Source organism: Emydura macquarii, unplaced genomic scaffold (genome assembly GCF_026122565.2).
Source record: "Emydura macquarii macquarii isolate MOO-44397 ecotype Brisbane River unplaced genomic scaffold, CSIRO-AGI_Emac_v2 contig_3305, whole genome shotgun sequence".
NCBI lineage: Eukaryota > Metazoa > Chordata > Testudines > Chelidae > Emydura > Emydura macquarii.
The window spans coordinates 2899786-2917398 of NW_027133442.1; the positions used below are offsets into that span (position 1 = coordinate 2899786).

At 53.4% G+C, this 17613-nt stretch overlaps 1 protein-coding gene across 1 annotated transcript in view; it reads right to left on the reverse strand.

Moving 5' to 3' along the window:
- TTBK1 (tau tubulin kinase 1) overlaps positions 1-17613 on the reverse strand; it is a 158655-nt gene that overhangs the window by 15897 nt on the left and 125145 nt on the right. Inside the window, exon 13 of the mRNA XM_067532893.1 lies at positions 16945-17503. Coding sequence (XP_067388994.1) covers positions 16945-17503 — 559 coding nt within the window. The remainder of the gene's footprint in view (positions 1-16944; positions 17504-17613) is intronic.

Sequence of the window (17613 nt, forward strand, 5' to 3'; positions counted from 1 at the left end):
TTGGCAGAAGACGACTACAAACGTGGGGGGAAGCAACCAAAGCAGGCCATATTTGCAGAAGAAGGGGTGATATTCTTTTCCTTGACAACCATCTTCGGCTGCTGGCTTTTGTTTAACTGCGTCTGACGCAGGTCACCAAAGATTAACCTCTCCAACAGAGCCTGGCTTGGTCTAATTGCAGCACGCAAGGGGTGGGAGATAGCTTCCCACAACAGGGCTCAGAGCTTTCCCTTGTGTCCCATATGGTCTTTGAAGGAGACGAACGCACCAGCTCACACACTGGCGAATGACTCACCAAGGATGGCATGAACCAGATAACGGAAGAAGGAGATTGGATGCCTTTGCCCAGAGCCTCCTAAATTAGCTTCACTCAAGCATTTATAGCAACATTTTCACAGAGGGGTTAAAACAGCTCTTGCTGTGGGATGAAAGGCTGGAGGACTCTGCTAAAAGCAGAAGCCTACGGGTGTTGGGCATAGAAAAAAAGGAACTGAGGGGGCCCAGCCCACATATGGAAAGCAGGTTATAGTATAGGAGGGTTTTGCAGATACATACAATTTGATCTGCATTGGATCCTATCTCACAAAGTTAGCGGGGCTTATTTTGAATAAGGGTGGTCAATACTGACAGAGAACACTGCTATGCAGAATGGGGTCAACCATAAAAGAACGCTGCTTGTACAGGAAACAAGAACCACTCCATCCCCCTTCCTAGACATTGCTAATGCACACAGACAGAAGGCACGAGAGTCTGACTTTGCACAGACTGAGTTTTCTTGCACTGGTGCAGGGGCATCAGCCAGTGAGTTTCTTGCTGGGAGTTAATTCTGAGAGGTATCAGGCACCTGGGAAAATCCGACGAGGACAACAAACTCCTTCCACGCCCCCTGGCTACCAGTCGTCTTTTTCTGAGTTTGAAGTTTAATATTTGACAATTGCTCATGGAAATGTTTGCATCTGTAATTACAGTACACTCATCTGAGAAGGTTTTATGGAACTGCACTTTCAAGGGCTTGGGGGAAAGGAGAGATTATATTTTTTGTAATCCTATAAATAGGAAACAAAACAGGTCGCCGTATCTCTGCAATCCTCTCTCCCTACAACTGGGGACCCCACAGTCCTGCGCAATGAGCTTTCTTGAGTATGTGAATAAATAATCTGACAAACACACACCAAACCTGCATCCCCTGTCCCTGTAACAGCAAGAGCCCCCCGTTAGCACCTGTCTATTCAGAGCCTCCGTTGTTAGAACCAGAAGGGGCCATTCTGACCACTCCGTCTGACCTCGTGCACAGCACAGGCCAGAGACCCGCACCCAGTGACTCCTGCAGCTTGCCCAGTAGCTTGTAGTGGAGCTATGGCTTGTCTTTTAGGGAGCCACCCAACCCACAGGTGCTAGCAATTGGATGGGGAGGGCAAAGGGCCATTCCACACCCCACAACTTTTTAAACAGGGGGGCCATGCCCACTTCTTTTTGAGACTCTGAACTCAGGCTTCCCCTCCATGGCCCCTGACCAGGTCTGGGTGGCGTAACAGCTGAGGCCCTTCCCCTGCAGGCATGATGGAGGGGTGGCTGGGCCAACTCTGAGTGGGTGGCTTTGGGAGCTGGTGGACAGAGTGCAACACCACCCAGTTATGGCCCGTTCTGGTTCCTTCTCCCTACTTTATCATCCTTCTGGCACCCCAATCCAATCCCTATTTAAAGCCTCTAAATGACCATGCTTTTCCTGCATCCGTTGGAAAGCTGTTCCATGGTTATCTACAGCTGAAAAAATAAAAATGTTAAAAATTTGCATCGTATTTCGAGTTTAAACTTTGCTGACTTCAGCTTCCAGTCACTGGATCTCATTCTGCCCGTCTGCTGCATTAACGAGCCAGTATCTCTCCCACTAGGTACTCAGAGCCTGTGATCTGTCGCCTCTTAACCTTGGCTTCAATGAGCTAACTCGATGGAGCTCCTTCAGTCTCACACCACAAGGCAGGTTTTCCAGCCCTCAAACCATGTGAACCGCTTCCAATTTCTCAACAACGTTTTAAAAGTGAAGACACCAGAACTAGACACAGTATCTAGTAATGGTCTCCCTGGCGCTGTATGCAAATGTAACACCACCTCCTGGTACCTGCTCAGCATTCTTCCACACACACATCCAAGAATCGCGTTAAACTCTTTCTGTCCCAGCTTCGCACTGGGAGCTCAGAGTCAGTTGGCTAACTGCCGTGACTCCCAAATCCTTGTCAATCCCTGCTTTCCTGGACACACAAACCCATCCTATCAGTGTGACTTATACGCTTTGTACCTTGATGCATGGCCTTACTTTTGACTATACTCAAATGCATGTTTGTTTGATTGCACCCAGCTTAGCAAGTGATCCAGATCGCTTGGTATGACAGCCCTGTCCTTATCATTATTTACCATCCCACCAATCTGTGTCATCTGTCAACTTTACCAGCAAAGATTTTAGATTTTTTTTTTTCAGATCATGGTAAAATAATGAATGGCACTGGCCCAAGATCAGATCCTGGGGGTCCCAACTAGAAACACCCCCATTTGTTGAGGATTCCCATTTACAAATACATTTGAGAGCTGCATTAGCCAGTGTTCTATCTATTAATTAATTTTTTAATCAGACTCTCTTGCAGTTTTGAGTCAAATGCCTTACAAAAATCTAAGTATTTTATGTCAATGCATATACTTTTATCATCCAGTCTTGTGATCCTGTCAAAAACAGTATCAAGTTAATTTGACAAGACCTGTTTTCCATGAAACCATGGTGACTGGCATTAGTTATATTACAGTCCTTTAATCTTTCTGGAAGAGTCATATGTTAGCCATTCCATTATTTTGTCTGGGACTGATAGTTAAAGGCTTACAATTATCCTATCCATCCCATTTACTTCTTTTATAAACTGGCAGAACACTGGGTTCTTCCAATCCTCTGAAACTACCCTAATTTTCCAAGACTTTCAAAAATCAACATGAATGGTCCGGATAGCTCCTTGGCCAACTCCTTTAAAACTCTTGGGCACGAGTTATCCAGAGCTGCTGCTTTAAAAATGTGTAGCTTTAGTAAATGCTGTACTCTCAAGAACATGCTGTCCAGTAAAAGCAAATGTTATGAACTTACAAAGAAAAAAAAATCAGAGTTCAGTAGTCTTTCAGAAACCATCTCCTGGAACATGATTCTAGAGGGGAGTGAAAGCTTGTTCTCCCCCGGTTTCTACACCTAGCAATGGAGGAGTTGCCAAATTGAATTAAACCATTGGTCTATCTAGTCTGGTTACCCTCTCTGGCAGTGGCCAATGCCTTTCTGATGATAGGACTAAATGCCAAACTGCAGCTGAAGCTTTTGGACTACCACAAAAAGGCTGCACACACTCACATTCCTAGGATAAATCCAAAGGGATGAATGGAGGACTCCTGTGAGGACATGCATGGGCCACAACTCAAAAAGAAGTGTTCCTTGTGATTCAGTCTGAACCAGCCCTCTGGTGCACTACTACGTCAGAATTAGAATTCAGTGTCTCTCCCTTAACACCCAGCTCTGGCCAGCGTGATCACACCAGCACATTCTCTGCTGTCTAAACTCCCTGGGACTCTTTGTCATCAGCACCCTGGGCTAGGTTCCTTCTTCAGAGTCCTCCCCTCTTGGCTCACACCCCTCTAAACCCCTGAGCTTCACCAGTGCTCTTCTCCTTTTATAGCCTAGCACCCATTGGCATCATCACAACCCATCGTCTCACAGAAGAAGAGACCAAAGGCTCAGTTCAAGAGAAGATAAAACACTGCATTCACTTAGCTACAATGGGCTGTAATCCAGGCCTGTCCTTACACTACAGCTACAGTGAGAGGCGCAATATTCCCCAGAGAACATTGACAAATGAGACGAGGGTTCTGGTGACAATTTAAATCACCCGTGAGGTTCCAGGCATTGTTTCGGATAAGATCTCCTCTGGCTCTATGCAGCAGGTGCTGAGAATCAAGAAACCTGATCTAATTAGCAAGAGAAAGAAAACTGGCATGCCTTGGGATATTGGCTATCCTGGGGCAACAAGAGTGTATGCCTGGCGGCAGAGTCTCTAGAGAAGCAGCAAAATAATACTTAGAATTCCTGGAAATCACTTTTCTCTTTTCCTTACTTGACAGCTAAGAACAGCTATTCTGGGACTCAGGATAATCACTAGTTCATTGCTGAAATACACCAAAGCAAAATCAGAGCTACCACAAGAATGGACACAGCAAGGCCAGGTTGCTGTGCTGATTTGCCTATGAAAAGCCAGAGGTGCCGGAAGCTTCAGAGATTTTTCAATACAGCCATCTAGAGCTGGGCTGGTAAGGAAATCCTTACTATCCCAATACACTTGTCGGCATTCCCGGGGCAACGCAGGTAGCTTTGGAACAGCTTTAGGAAGGAAGAACAGACAAAGAGGCTCACTGTCACACACCAGAGACACAGTCACAGGGGACAGAAAGGTGTAGTCACCGTGCGGAAAACAGACTGCAACAAACATACTGGGATTTCAGATAGCCAGAGCAACAGAGAAACGGTGACCAGGACTCCACAGAGAGAGACAAATGCTGAGGGACTGACTCAGCCAAACGTCCAGTGGGAGTCTACCTGAATCCGGGCTGAGTAAAACAGCCCACAGATTTGGCCCAGTGTAGCAGACTAATGACGACAAACCTGACCTGGATTTACTGGAGAGTTGGCGCTCTCTGAACCTGCATTGCCTCTCCACTCCAGGCCTAACGTGAAAATGCGTGTGGCTTGCGTGTGTGCATTCAGTGAGGCAGCTGTGAACTCCCAACCCCGGGCTGCATGATACCACCCCAGAGCCCAGCGGAGGAGCTCTGGAGTCAGCCCTCCAACATATTCCGTGTCCCCTGGGGCTATTCCCATCTTCGGCCAGGATGCAGCCTGGCCCGGCGTGTTGGGTGGTTGGAGAGGCAGGTGTTGTCTTGCTTGGGTCTGGCTGCAGGGGCGTTGGATGTTACAGTACCATAGGCCATGTTGTCTGGGACTCAGTATTGCGTTAAGTGGCGACGCACTGTGGGGAGGTGGGCGTTATTATTGCATACGGAGGCTGCTGCTCCGCCGAACAGGCTATGTTTTATGTGTGAAGCGGGCCCACACCTGCTGGAGCTGGGACCTGGAAATGCGGAGGACAGAAGGCATGAGTCTGTGGTTTCCTGCCGGGAGGGGCAGATGCCGGCGGTGAGGCATGCGCACGGGGCTGCTCTCCGCTGACCGGCTGCGCTGTATGAAAGTGCCACCAAGCTGAGGGTAGTGTTCTGTCTCCAGGGTTGAGGAGGAGAAAACGGAGGACGCCAGTCTTCTTAGGGGGCTGTACCTCGGGAGGGAGTGCTGAGAATGCCTGTCCTCCTCCAACTGAAAAAGACCAAGAAGAGTGGAGGAAAAGGTGTCAGGCAAAGACTTGACTCGCTCCTGGTTTGTGCAGATATCTTCGCTGGCAGGTGGGCCAGGGCTTTCGCTCTACGCTGACCTTACCTACTGCTCTGCCTTCATAAACTGCCAGCTGGCTGGAGAGCTAGGGGACGGCTAGAGCCTGCCCTCAGACTGCGTCAGGGGAGTGGGGCTGTCCTGCTTTCCCCAGCTACGCGGGAGCATGACGGAGAGGGGGCATGTTGGACTCCTGCACACCAGTCCCCTGCCCCGACTACCAGGCACCGCCTCCATCACCTGCATCTCTGCTTCGTTCATCTTGGCAGTGCAAGGAGGCCATTCGGACGCCTTACATACTGGAGCTGCTGGGCACTGGTGGAAACTTTCTGCTAGGCCAGAGGAAACCCTCCTGGTGAAACCATCACATCCCCTGACTAGCCAGAGCTGGTGGCAGGCTACATTGTGCCCCTGGGATCTGCAAATAAACCCTTCGGGCTCGCGAGTGGACTGGTTAATCCTTTCTCCTGCCTCTGCAGCTGAGGTCACAACGCACCTCCTCCTCCCTTTGCCCCACCAGCCGCAGGCACATGGGGAATCGGGGGCTGTTTGAAAGGCGGTCAGTGCAGAGCGACCCCTGCAGCCACTTCTCAAAGGAAGGTCAAGGACTCTGTCTACCATGGAGCCCAGGGAGATGCTGTCCCTTCTCTGACCTTGAGCAGGCCAGGAGCCTGAAGGCTCTAAGATACGCTCGCTCCACCCTGCCCCAGTCCGCCATCAACCGGCCTCTTCCTGCCCCACATACCCCTCTGCCCCCCACTCACCCAAGACAATATTTTGGTTTATGCTGGTGGGACCTCAGGGGACCCCTGAATGCTAAGGAAATTGACACACTCCATCAGCAAACAGGGCCCAGCTTTCCCTACGTACTGCAGGAAACAGGCTTTCCAGTTGTGTTTCCTGGGCTTTAGTTTCCAGTTGTGTTTCCTGGGCTTTAGATTCAAGAGACGGGAATGCTAACCTCCCTTGTCCACAGCTGTCTGCCTGCACCCTCAGGAGTGTGCTTGTCTCTCAAGGCCATTCTCTTTCACAAGGACCCCACAAGGTTGACAGGCCCCCCGAGTCGAGGAGGAACCTTTCTCTGAAAAATGGCACCCTTCCCAGTAAAGGCTTATCCTCTCCTTCATGCCCCTCCTCGAGAGACATTTCTCAAAAGAGGACTTGGTGCGCCCCAGGAGTGCTGACAGTAGAATCAGAGCAAAGGGATGTGGGAGGGTATCATGATTTGCCGCTTAAGTTCAGCTGCATTTTGTCTATACCCCCTCCCCCCCCCCCCGTCCTCCTGACAAATACACACGCACGAAGGCAGTGGCTGAGCTCTCCCCCTTCTCCCCATCACGTTGCCTTTCATTTCTCCCCTCCTGCACCCCTTTGGACATTACACTGTCAGCCAGGGACCTTATCTTTGTACGGAAGGGACTCAGTCGCCAAACAAGCAATGCTGTCGCCTGGAGCTTTGGGAAAGGCTGGCAAATCCCTGCACATGCCATTTCTCACCCATGCCCCAATTTCCCATTTGGGCACCATGCTGTAAAAGTTTACATGACTGGGTATGTCCTTCATTTGGCACTCGACCTAAGCACCAGACGCTCAGACTCCTGCTTTCTGTGCTTTGCAGTCTCAGGGTCCCTTCGCTGCCAGTGATAAAGTGTTTATGATCATATGGATTATTTTCTGTGAAGTGCTAAGTGCTTCTCAGCGCACCATTAGCTCATCCAATCCGACCTCCTGCGTAACACAGGCCAAGGACCCTTGCCCAAGGCCTCCTGCCTCCAGCCCATAAAAGGTGTCCAAGGGACCCTTCTGTGCCCATCAAACAAAGTGAAGTCTGGCTGCATTTTGGGGGTGGGTCGGGCCTGTCTGGGGAGCAGTTAAGGCAGTGTCTTATTTAATTGGATGACTCGCTAAGGTCTGACTTCTTCAGCCAAAGCACCAAGGAACCAGTATGTTTATGGAATTGATGCAGGTGCTAATGGATGGGAAAACGCCCCTGCCTTGTCTCGTAGCTATCTATTAGAGCCAGTCCCTGGCTGCCTGGCACTTGGTGCTAGGGCTTGTCAGATAATTCTGTTCTGGGCAGGCAGTATGGCACTCACCTCCAGGCAGGGAGACGGCTGAGTGCAGCAGGCTGTGGTATGGTTTAAAGGAACACAGTACAACTAGTTGGGTAAGTAGTGCTGAACTGTGGTGAGCCGGAGGACTAGTTAATACCGTACACGTATATAAGCTGTACTTTCTGCAAATGGCTGTCTTTCTTCTCTCAGTCTCCTATTGCAAAGGCTGTTGGGGTCCATGTAGAGAGCCCAGACTTCAAAGAGCTTCTTCTCACAAGCATGATCTCTTGAGAGAGATACTCCCACCTTCTGGGCAAGTGCTTGCACCCACTGGCCATCTACGATATTTACCAGCTTCCATGCGCCCAGGCCTCTGAGGCTGGCTCTATGGCTATACACACACAGCTCGCCCCTGGCACGTGTCCAGACACAGCTCTCTCTCTCTCTCTCTCCACTCCAGCCAGCGGCATTCGTCCAGCTCGGGGACACGTGAACAAGTTGGGCCAGTGTATGTACATCCCACTTCCCATCTACTGAGCGGGGGTAAATGCCGCCCGCCCGCTGCACAGCCCAGCCCATCACTCCCCAGCGGGAATGGTGCCACGGGGCAGTGGGGAGAGGCGGGCATGGGGGAAAGCAGCAGCCCCTCCTTCACAGCCAGCAGCAGCAGGTGGAACTGGGGGAAAGATACTAGACACCAGAGGGGTGGGCTGTGGGGAGGGCACAGAGCAACCAGGGTCTTTGGGGGGGAGGGGCAGGGGAAGGGTAATAGGGGCAAGAGAGTCGGAGACGGCCTCCTCCATTTTGCCCCTGCCCCCTATTCTTCCATCTTCTGCCTTATTCCCTCAGTACTGCCCAGCCCCCTTCCAACCTGTCCCCTTCTGCCTCTGCCCCCTCCAACCTGTTCTCCTCAGCCAGTCCCTGACCCCCCCCGCCATACCCCCTGCTCCTGTCACTCCTAGCCTCTCACCCCCTCTGTTCCAACAAGGCAGCTCCCTCCGTCATACTGCCCAGGTGCCAGCAGGAGCAGTTTTGACCATCTCCCTGCTCACAGTTGTGCCTGGTGCCACAGAGACCCCCAGACACCAGGGGGAGCGACATAGGGAAAATACAGCTCAGTTCCTGCACCCCTCCATGCACGGCAGTCAGAATCCCTTTGGGCAGCACCACAGCTCCCTCTCCTCCCTCCTGCCCCCATCATTCAGACCAGGCCACGCAGAATGCAAAAGTGGGGAAAACAGCACCGTTCTCTCGCCTGGGTTTCTGATGCAGGCTGCCTGCAGGGACTGTCGTGAGCTCAGGCAACGGGAGAGGGTTGGGGAGTTCTGGCAGCATTAGCAATGAAGTGGATTTGCTCTGGTTCAATGCGGAGCTGATAGCTGTGCATGGCTCCCCAGTGCCTCCAGCCATCGTGTATCACAGATAGGGCACAAGCACCCCCGGCTTTTCGAGTGAAGTTCCAGGCCAGGCAGCACACTCCTGGCACTAGGGTACAGAGCCAGGGCTTGGCGTTTTTCTTTGTGACTCAGTTTTAGTCTCCCATCACTGATGTTCCAGAGGGGGAATCAGAGATTCCCATAAACCAACACAGGAAGCTAAAAAACGAAAAAAGCCCAACACAAGTGTGTGTTCACAGCCTGCACTACAAGGGGCTCACACCTATGCTCGGCAGCACAGGACCAGTCACAGACATGGGTCTGTGCAGAGACTCAGTTGGAAAGCCAGCCCCCCTACACACCTCCTTCATGCACCCCGTTTCCTAGGCACCTGCTGCACGACACAAGAGTTACTGAGAGGGTGCAAAGCAGTGAGAGCATGGGGTATGGTCAGGGGCCTTTTAGGAACCCTGAGGCCAAGGTGTGGAGGAGGGGGAATAGGCGCTGGCCCTGCTCAGCAGGTAGGGCACACACCGTGTTCAGCTCTCAGACGTGCAACCACGAGAGCCCCACCACACCCAGAAGAACAAACCCTCCAGAAAACAAACGTGAAAAAGAAACACAACCGGGGTCATTATTTATGCAGCAGCCCCTTTGCTAGCCCCAGTTTGTCACCCCTCAACACCCACATACTCCAACAAAGAGCGGGGCGGTAGGGCTGGGTATGGTACAGGACCTCGGCTAGAGAATTCGCTGATAACTTCCTTCCAGTGGTGGATGGAGAGAAACACGGCCATGTCCGTTCTTGCCAGACTGCCAAGCTGTCTTCAGTGCTGTTGCCCAGGAGGTGCTGACGTGCTCGCAGACTCTAGCAAAGCATTACAAGGCTCTGTCTTGTCCCCCCTCCAGTTAACACGTGGACGGAGCTGTTAAGAAGGTTAATGTGAGGTCTTCAATAGGCCAGTGGTAGCTGATGTCTGACCCTGCCGGTGGAATAACTCAGTGCCCAAAGGAGGCGCGGGCGCGGGCACAAGCTAAACAAGACTGGCGCAATGCTTATAGGAGGTGGGAAGCAAGTGGAAGTGGCCAGTTATCTCTGCACCCCCGACGGATGGACTGCGCCTGTCCTTCGGTTCTCTGTGTCCCCAGCTGTTTCAAGATCTCCACGTGGCAGTAGCCGCCCAGAGCTTCTAAGCTGCCTGCAGTGAGGGGGCAGCATGCCTCTTCTGGAAGCATGGCCTTTTAAACACCGCTTAGTCCCAGCACGTTGGGATTCCTGCTCTTGCAGCTAATGCAGGAGGTGGTGTCCAGGCTCTGCAGAGGGGACTCCTGGGCAGCCCACAGGACAGCCTGCGCTCTGTGAACTGCACTGGATGCCAGATGATTTCTTGGTGACACTTCTGGTGCTGGTTTCGATCCAAGTCCTAAATGATTGAGGTCCTGGCTCTCCAAGACACACCTCCCTACGTGAAACCACAGGGGTTATGGGCATCAGAGTCCCTGAGCAAACAGCCCCTTGTGATCACTCAGCAATGACATCTCACAGTGCAGAGGCAGAGCTCATGGGGAGGGCTCCTTAGCTGTGGAATTTGCTCCCCGCCTTGGTTTGGCACCTTAGGGCAAACCGTTAGTCATCTGTTCTCCCAGGCTGCCCCTGGGGATCGGCGTCAGGGAGCAGATGGGAGCTTACTTGGGCACGGAGAAGCCCTGCTGAGAGCAGCTGTGGAGGACTGTCAGTGTTTGTTAGCTCCATGGCATCCGGGGGTGGAAAGGGGGGCTGGCTGTGAGCAGTGAGTTTCAGTGCTCTTGGCCCCACTTTCTGAGGTGTGACTCTGTGGAGTTTAAAGCATGCAAGTGCCAGGAGACTCATGCATCGGCGTCTAGCAATGGGAATTTGCCGCCAGGCCCAGCAGCAACCCACCCAGTTAGTACCTTTGCTACCCACCATGGACGCCCAGGGGAATCACCTCTGTGCCAGCCCACAACGTGTGCCAAAGGCCACGAGCCCCCTCCCTCTCAGGGACAGTCCTGCTGTGGGAGGCCCACTGTGGGAGCGGGAGAGCCAGCTCTGAGCTGCCCCTAAGAGCAGGAAGCCCTTTGGGTGGCGTGCCCGGAGCACCCTGGAGGCAGGAGGGGGCACAATCACGACATTCTTGTGCTCTGGCTGCTCCGGGCGGCAGCAATTGCCCAGGGGCACAAGTTTGGGCAGCCCTCAGGGCTGTACTGAAACTCAGCATGGCCTGTGCTGCAGGCTGAGCCGGGTCCAGGAGCCCTGGGGCTAGGAGGTACGACCCCCCTCTCTCCCTGCACCAGTCACACATCTGCTCCTCAGCACTGCTCACCAGGCCCGTTGTTAAAAAGGGGGGGGGAGGGGTTCTACATTGTTTAGCCCCGGTTTAAGGTTCTTGACAATACACCAGGCATAAAGTCCCCAGCCTGACAGCCACAGGCAAACTCAGATGGTTGCAGGACTAGCAGAGAAATAGGATAGCAGCCAGAGAAGCTCTGCAGGAAAAGTCCTGATCAGACCTTCTGAGGCAGACAAGCAAAGAGCAATGGATGCTCGCTTTGAATGGGGGGCAGAGGGACTAGAGTGGGAGCGGGCACCACCGTGGGCGTTCCAGCCCCACTGGGTCCTGGCTCTTGCCTCCACCCCGGGCCCACAGGTTACAGGGAAGACGGGCTCCCAGAACGTGTCATGGAACGACGCGTGGGAGTGGAAACATAGATCAACCCGTCTCAATATTTCCATGATGGAGGCCCTACCCCCCACTGTCCCCATCCCATGTGCTATCTGACTAGCTCAGCTCTGTGGAGGTCAGCAGAAAGAGGGTAAATCTCTGGGGGTCTGGGCAGAGACAGCAGGCAGGGGGCTGGCTGACGAGGTGTGTTAAATGCATTGACAAACGTCTGAAAATAACTCAGAAAGGAAAACCCACCCACACAGCGGTCAGAGGAAAGTAGGGGAACGCGCAGAGCCCTGCTCACAAGAGAAGCCCTCACCCAACTCTCTCCTTGCTTGTATGGAGATTGGAAGGGCATTACCTATCCTTCCGTTTGTTCCTCTCTTTTCTCCATGTTGCCATTACAGATCCCGAGACACTTTGCACAAGAGGGGGATGCACCCAGGGTCCTGGCAAAGTTCCAGATACGGTAACTATATTCTCCGGACCTAAATCCCCTCGGCAGTTCTAGCTGCCCATGGTATCCTGACACTTCCTGTTCTAAACTGAGGTGCAGTTTTTCCAGGCATGTGAAACAGCTTTCCCATTTCGCTGCCCACATTCCAGCAGTGTAGTGATTTGTAGGTGCGTGTGGTCTGTCGATAGAGACATGTGTGTCTGTATGGTATGGGGAGCCGGCAGGGACCCCACTATTTGGGCTGCCTAGCACATGCTGGGAATGCCTGGTAGCTGTCACAACTACTGCAGCAGCAGAGGCAGGAGGGAGAAACCGGTACCATGTTCCCCTGCACCTGACCACACTGGGTTTGGCCCCTGGCCCCAGCAGCCCATGTCCCCACATGGGGAAGGAAGTCCCCCAACTCCCAGGGGTAGAGGGAAGAGAGAGCTGGGGGGGGGCACCGTCCAACCACTGTCCATCCAACTGTCCATAGCTCACCCTGGTGACAGCATGTGGGGCAAGAGCCCACGGCTGCACTAGGACCCTCCTGACTAAGCCCCAGACCCACCACACAGCACCAGAGGCCCATCCTCCTCCTGGGAAAGCAACCTTCTCATGCTGTAAGCCCTGTAGCACCACTGACAGCAGCCTGTGCGGGGGGCTCAAGGCCTGGGGTTCAAACTCCTGCCCCTGAAGGGGGTAGGGGCTGCTACAGCTGCACATAATGGAATGTATCTTTTCCATTTAGAGACAAGTCAGGACATTCCAGAAAAAGGGACGTCAAAACAATTGTAGTCAGGTTGCAGAGCCAAGCACTTGAAACTCATGACACACCAGATATAGAGTTGCTTGTACAGTCTGAGTTCTGGCTCCTTGCATACATGCACTAGGAGACAGCCCTGAATTACACGAGCACAGACTGGTTTTTCCCCAGGCCCTTGCCTCATTCAGTGCACAGAATGGAGGCACAAAGGGGCAGAATTAAGGTTGCGCAAATCATCATATAAAGCTGGCGCTTCCCACCTGTCAAGAGCATGGCTGCAGCTCCCTCCAGGGGGAAGGCTGGCTGCTTTTTATCTGTGCACACTACACCGCCCAGTGCTTTCATTGCTCCGCGGTCTCTTGGTTCTCTTCTTACCCCTCCAACAGCACCTCCAGCATCCCTTTAGTAGGTCCCATCTCTGTTCCTTCTTGGCTTTTGCCCCTGGTCTTCTACCTGGACATCTTATTCTGGTGTGGCCTCATCTGCGTGCATGGACTCAGCCCTGGTACCACGTCTATGCTGAGGACTCAACCATCCATGCCTCCACCCAGCCCTATGCCCCTGTCTCTGACAACACCTGAGTAGCCCACTGCCAGACTACACTCAACACGGCCAAAACAGAGCTCCTTCTGTACCCTGCCCAACCTATGCCCCACCTCTGCCCCTCTCCTCCCCATCTCGCAGGGCCAGCAATGGAAGATCATTTTCAACTCCTCCCTCTCCTTCCCTCACATCCCAGCTGTTACTAGTTGTGCTGTTTCTTCTTCCATGACGCAAAGGAACCTGACCCTTCCCTTCTGCCCCAACAGCTCCAACCCATGTCTCTGCCTTGCGCATATCCCACTTGGATTGCTGCCGCTTCCTCTCCCCACGCCCAATTCCCTCATCACTCTCCTCTTCAAATCCCTCCAGTGGCTCCCCTGGTCCTGAGCATCAGATGGCTCATCCTCTCCCTCTAGGCAATGCACAGCTCTGCCTCCACCCTGCATCTCCTGTCACGCCCTACCTCGTGCTCTTTGTGCCGCCAGTGATTTTATCCCCTTCCTTCCTTCACCAGGCCTCTTGCTCTTTCAAGATTGTCCTAAAGAATCAATTCTTCCATGAGACCAGAGGCGCAAAATCCATGGGAGTTCCAGGTCTCAAGCACCCATGGGAAAAATAATAGTGGGTGCGCAGCACCCAGTGGGGCTGGCTGCCACGAATCAGCTGTTTGGGATACTGCCATGCGCCACAGAACAACTGATTTGCGCATCAGCGCAAGTCAGCTGGTCAGCAGCCAGCTCTTCCTGTGGGCCCACCCCCGTGCTCCACCTCTTCCCACTCCGCCCCCACCCAGCCTCTTCCCCCGAGTCTTCCCCACCCGCTGGCACACACCAGCAAAACCCAGAGTTGGCACCTATGCATGAGACCCATAGTCACAGGTCAGGAAAATGCCCTCTCCACTGCAGTGACGTATATCTGGGGAAGAGGAGATGATGATGAAGAAGAATAGCGAACGGTGCCTCTGGCTTTGCAGAGTGTCTTGTTCTTTCTGTGTCAGTTCCTCAGAAAGGGACTGTTTTGATCTGCATCGTGTACAGTGCCTAGCATGCTGGCAAGAATGAGGAACGTGCTACAAGAAATGCCAAAGTGTGCAAAAGGTTTTCAGAGGGAACTGGCAGCCAAAATCCAGGAGTCCACATGCATGTGTGTTTCTCTTCTGTGTAGCAACTGGACGGATGAAGTCACTGTCAGTGAATTTAACCAGCTGGCTTGAGACATTTTTACTTTTGGACTCAGTTATCCGGGTTGGGGCACCTGACAGAAGCTCCTTCCTGCTTCAGTAACAGAAAGCGAGACACACACACACACACACACACACACAAACTATCAGCAACCACTCTCTAATAGATTCAGTCATTTATAACGGCAGCACATTCCCCTTGATGAGGAGAAGCGAGAGATGGCCATCCTCTCCCAATACCTGGGAGGTGCTGGGACACCACCAGGTTAGTATCTCAATACATAAATAGATAACTACAAGAAGGTACTGCTGTAAGGAGACAGGACTGCAGCTAATTGCACGTGTTGGTACCAGCACACAGAGGCCCACGGGTGTTTTCCCATCCACTTTTGTGGAATCAGGAGTGGGTCCTGTATCTACACAGCAACGCCTGTGGCTATCGCCAGCTGGTACCCCAGCAAGTAGCACCTCCGCAGACACCCTGCACTGCTCAGCACAATCCACTCACGCGCATGCTGTCTGCTCAGAGCTTTTAACAGACTCTCAGGATTCCTGGTTTGCTCCCCTGAGTTAGTCCACAGCACACAGGCCGTGTGAGGCTGACCGAGCCCCTCCACTCACCAAGCGTTGCCAGGGCTGTTAGAATGTTCCGCCGCCGGCCGGCGTGAGCCAAGTCCCACAAGATGTTTTTATGAGTGAGGGCTGGAGAAAAGCATGCACGCGTCAGGGCCCTTAGCACTACTCTGGCTCTCCACAGCTGCTTGCCTCCACCACGTGGCTGACTCCGAGAGTTTTCCTCCCCGCTGTGCCGGACCAGAGGAGAGCAGCCTTACTCCTCCCCGCCCAGGAGTCCGTAGATGGCTGCGTGAATTCACAGTGGGACTCGGTCTCCCCTCAGAGCAGTGCCTAGCACTGAGAGGCAGTGGCAGGATCTAAGCATGGCAGAAAGTTAAGAGGGAAAAGCAACCATTCAACCAAACCTGGCCCTGGCCTGCAGCGCTGAGTAGCCGCACAGCTGGATCCAAGAACAGACACCGAGGGAGCAGCTCGGAAAGAGTGATTTGGTGCACAAGGAACATGGGAGCAGACTGCATCCGACAGCCCACTGGAGACTGGGACCGCTAGGCATGTTAGCAGCAAGTCACCTTCAAGCCCATCATCTCCGTGTCTCCTGTCCCCTCCCACCACTGCTGTACCTGACTGTGGCGGCTCCTTGCCCACAACTCCCGGGAGCAGATGCACCGCAGATAGGACATTCCCAGGGGTCTGCACACCCGCTGCACATCTCTAACCCCTGGTGGGGTCTCACAGCTGAAAGATTCTACATGGAACAGAACCCAGAGGCGTGCCTGTCCCCGTCATCTTGCAGGCAGCATGTCCAGAGACTCTTCCCAGTGGTTCTATCCTCCCCACAGTGGCTACAGCCCCACACTGTGGCATGCAGATACCCTGGCAGGGACCCCAGCTGCTCTACACCGACAGCCAGGCAGCCTCTGTACCGGGCAGGTCCTCAAGATGAGAGGAGGACTGCTCATCTGCTCAAAGGAGGGTCACACGGGGCGAGGCGTGGCCTTGCTATGTTCCTGGGCATGTCTTTGCAAGTGTCCCTGGTTCAGTTTGCTACTTGGGGAGCCTCACAGCCATGCAAACTACAGCCCCCGGCAGGAGAGCCCATCGGTCCCTAGCACTGTACTCTCCATGAGGCGGTGACGGCCCCTGCCCGAGTGTCTGGGACACACAGAGCACTGAACAAGCACTCTGCAAATAAACCACCACTAGCAACAATGGAGGGGCACGGGTATCAGCTGTATAGTGTGTATGTGCCTGTAGGCACATCTGTGCATGCCTGTAGGCACGTCTGTGCGTGACGGTGCCTGTGTGTGTCTGCGTGTGTTCAGACACATAGTAATTACCGGGCGGAGGGAGTTTCTGAACGAAATGTACATAATTCCGCGTTCTTAACCAAGTTTCGTGTTCAAAGAGCTGTTTTGTGACCTGCATCTGCTGCAGCCAGCACATGGTCAGCTCAGGAACTGTCTGAGCACCACCTCCGCTGCCCGCTGGCCTGCCTGGAACCAGTGCGGAGGACTGAGTGAGGACCCAGGTCTGCTCTCACGGATGTACCATGGGGTAACAGAACAGTTGCCATGACGAACACTATGCCCTCTGCCCACCCTTGTCCTGACACGGCTCAAACGGCCCAAAGCAAGCGGAGCTGGTCACAAGACACACCGAGCACTCATGTGACCTGACTAGTACTAGAAGCACCTGTGACGTGTGAGCCTGGAAAGGGCAAATTTACAAGGGCACCAGGGCTAGGATCAGCAAAATTCCCCCGTGTCGCTGGGGTTCCCCCAGATGACCCTTTTCCTAAACTAGACAAAGGGAACCGGGCGGAGGAGGAGACCAGCGCAGTGGGTGAGCTGTGGTCCATTTGCACGTCTTACCTGTCTCTGAGGACCAGTCGGTTCGGACTCCCGCCTACGCTGTCGGAGAGCTGGTGCTGAGTGTAGTGGCGACTGGGCTGGGCTTCCTGGCTGCTCTTCGGGTTTGCTGTCGGATACTGTTTGACAGTGTCCTTCATGCCTGTGTGAACTGTCCTCCTCGGTCACAGGCTGCATTCCCCATGTTCTCCCATCATGGACCTTCGGCCGGACTGCAGCTTCTGCTCCCAATCGCCTCTTCTCCTCCCCCTCCTCAATAGGCCTGAGCTCCTCTGGCTCTTCATCTGTAGTTCCAGAAGTGCTCGGCTCAGCACCTGGGTGAAAGTCCTTCAGCTCCGTCTCTTTATCAATGATAACCCACTCCTTACTGTCAAAGTCCTCCTCCTCCGCCAGCGGCACTGAGCGGAAAGCATTGCTGAGTGCCTCGTGCTCCACGGAAGCAGACACGTCCATCCTACCACTTGCCTGACGGTCTACTTGGCCCGTGTCGATGGACAGCATCTGTGCAGGTTGGGAGGAACATACCAGCCGGGAAGGGGAACCAGGTAAATCCATGCGAGATCTGAAAACAAGACAAAGAACCTTTAGAAACTAGTCAGTTTTCTAGCCAAGATTTATCATAAGGACATTAGGAGCCAAGACAAAGCCCATGTGGCCTCCCAGAAAACTCAA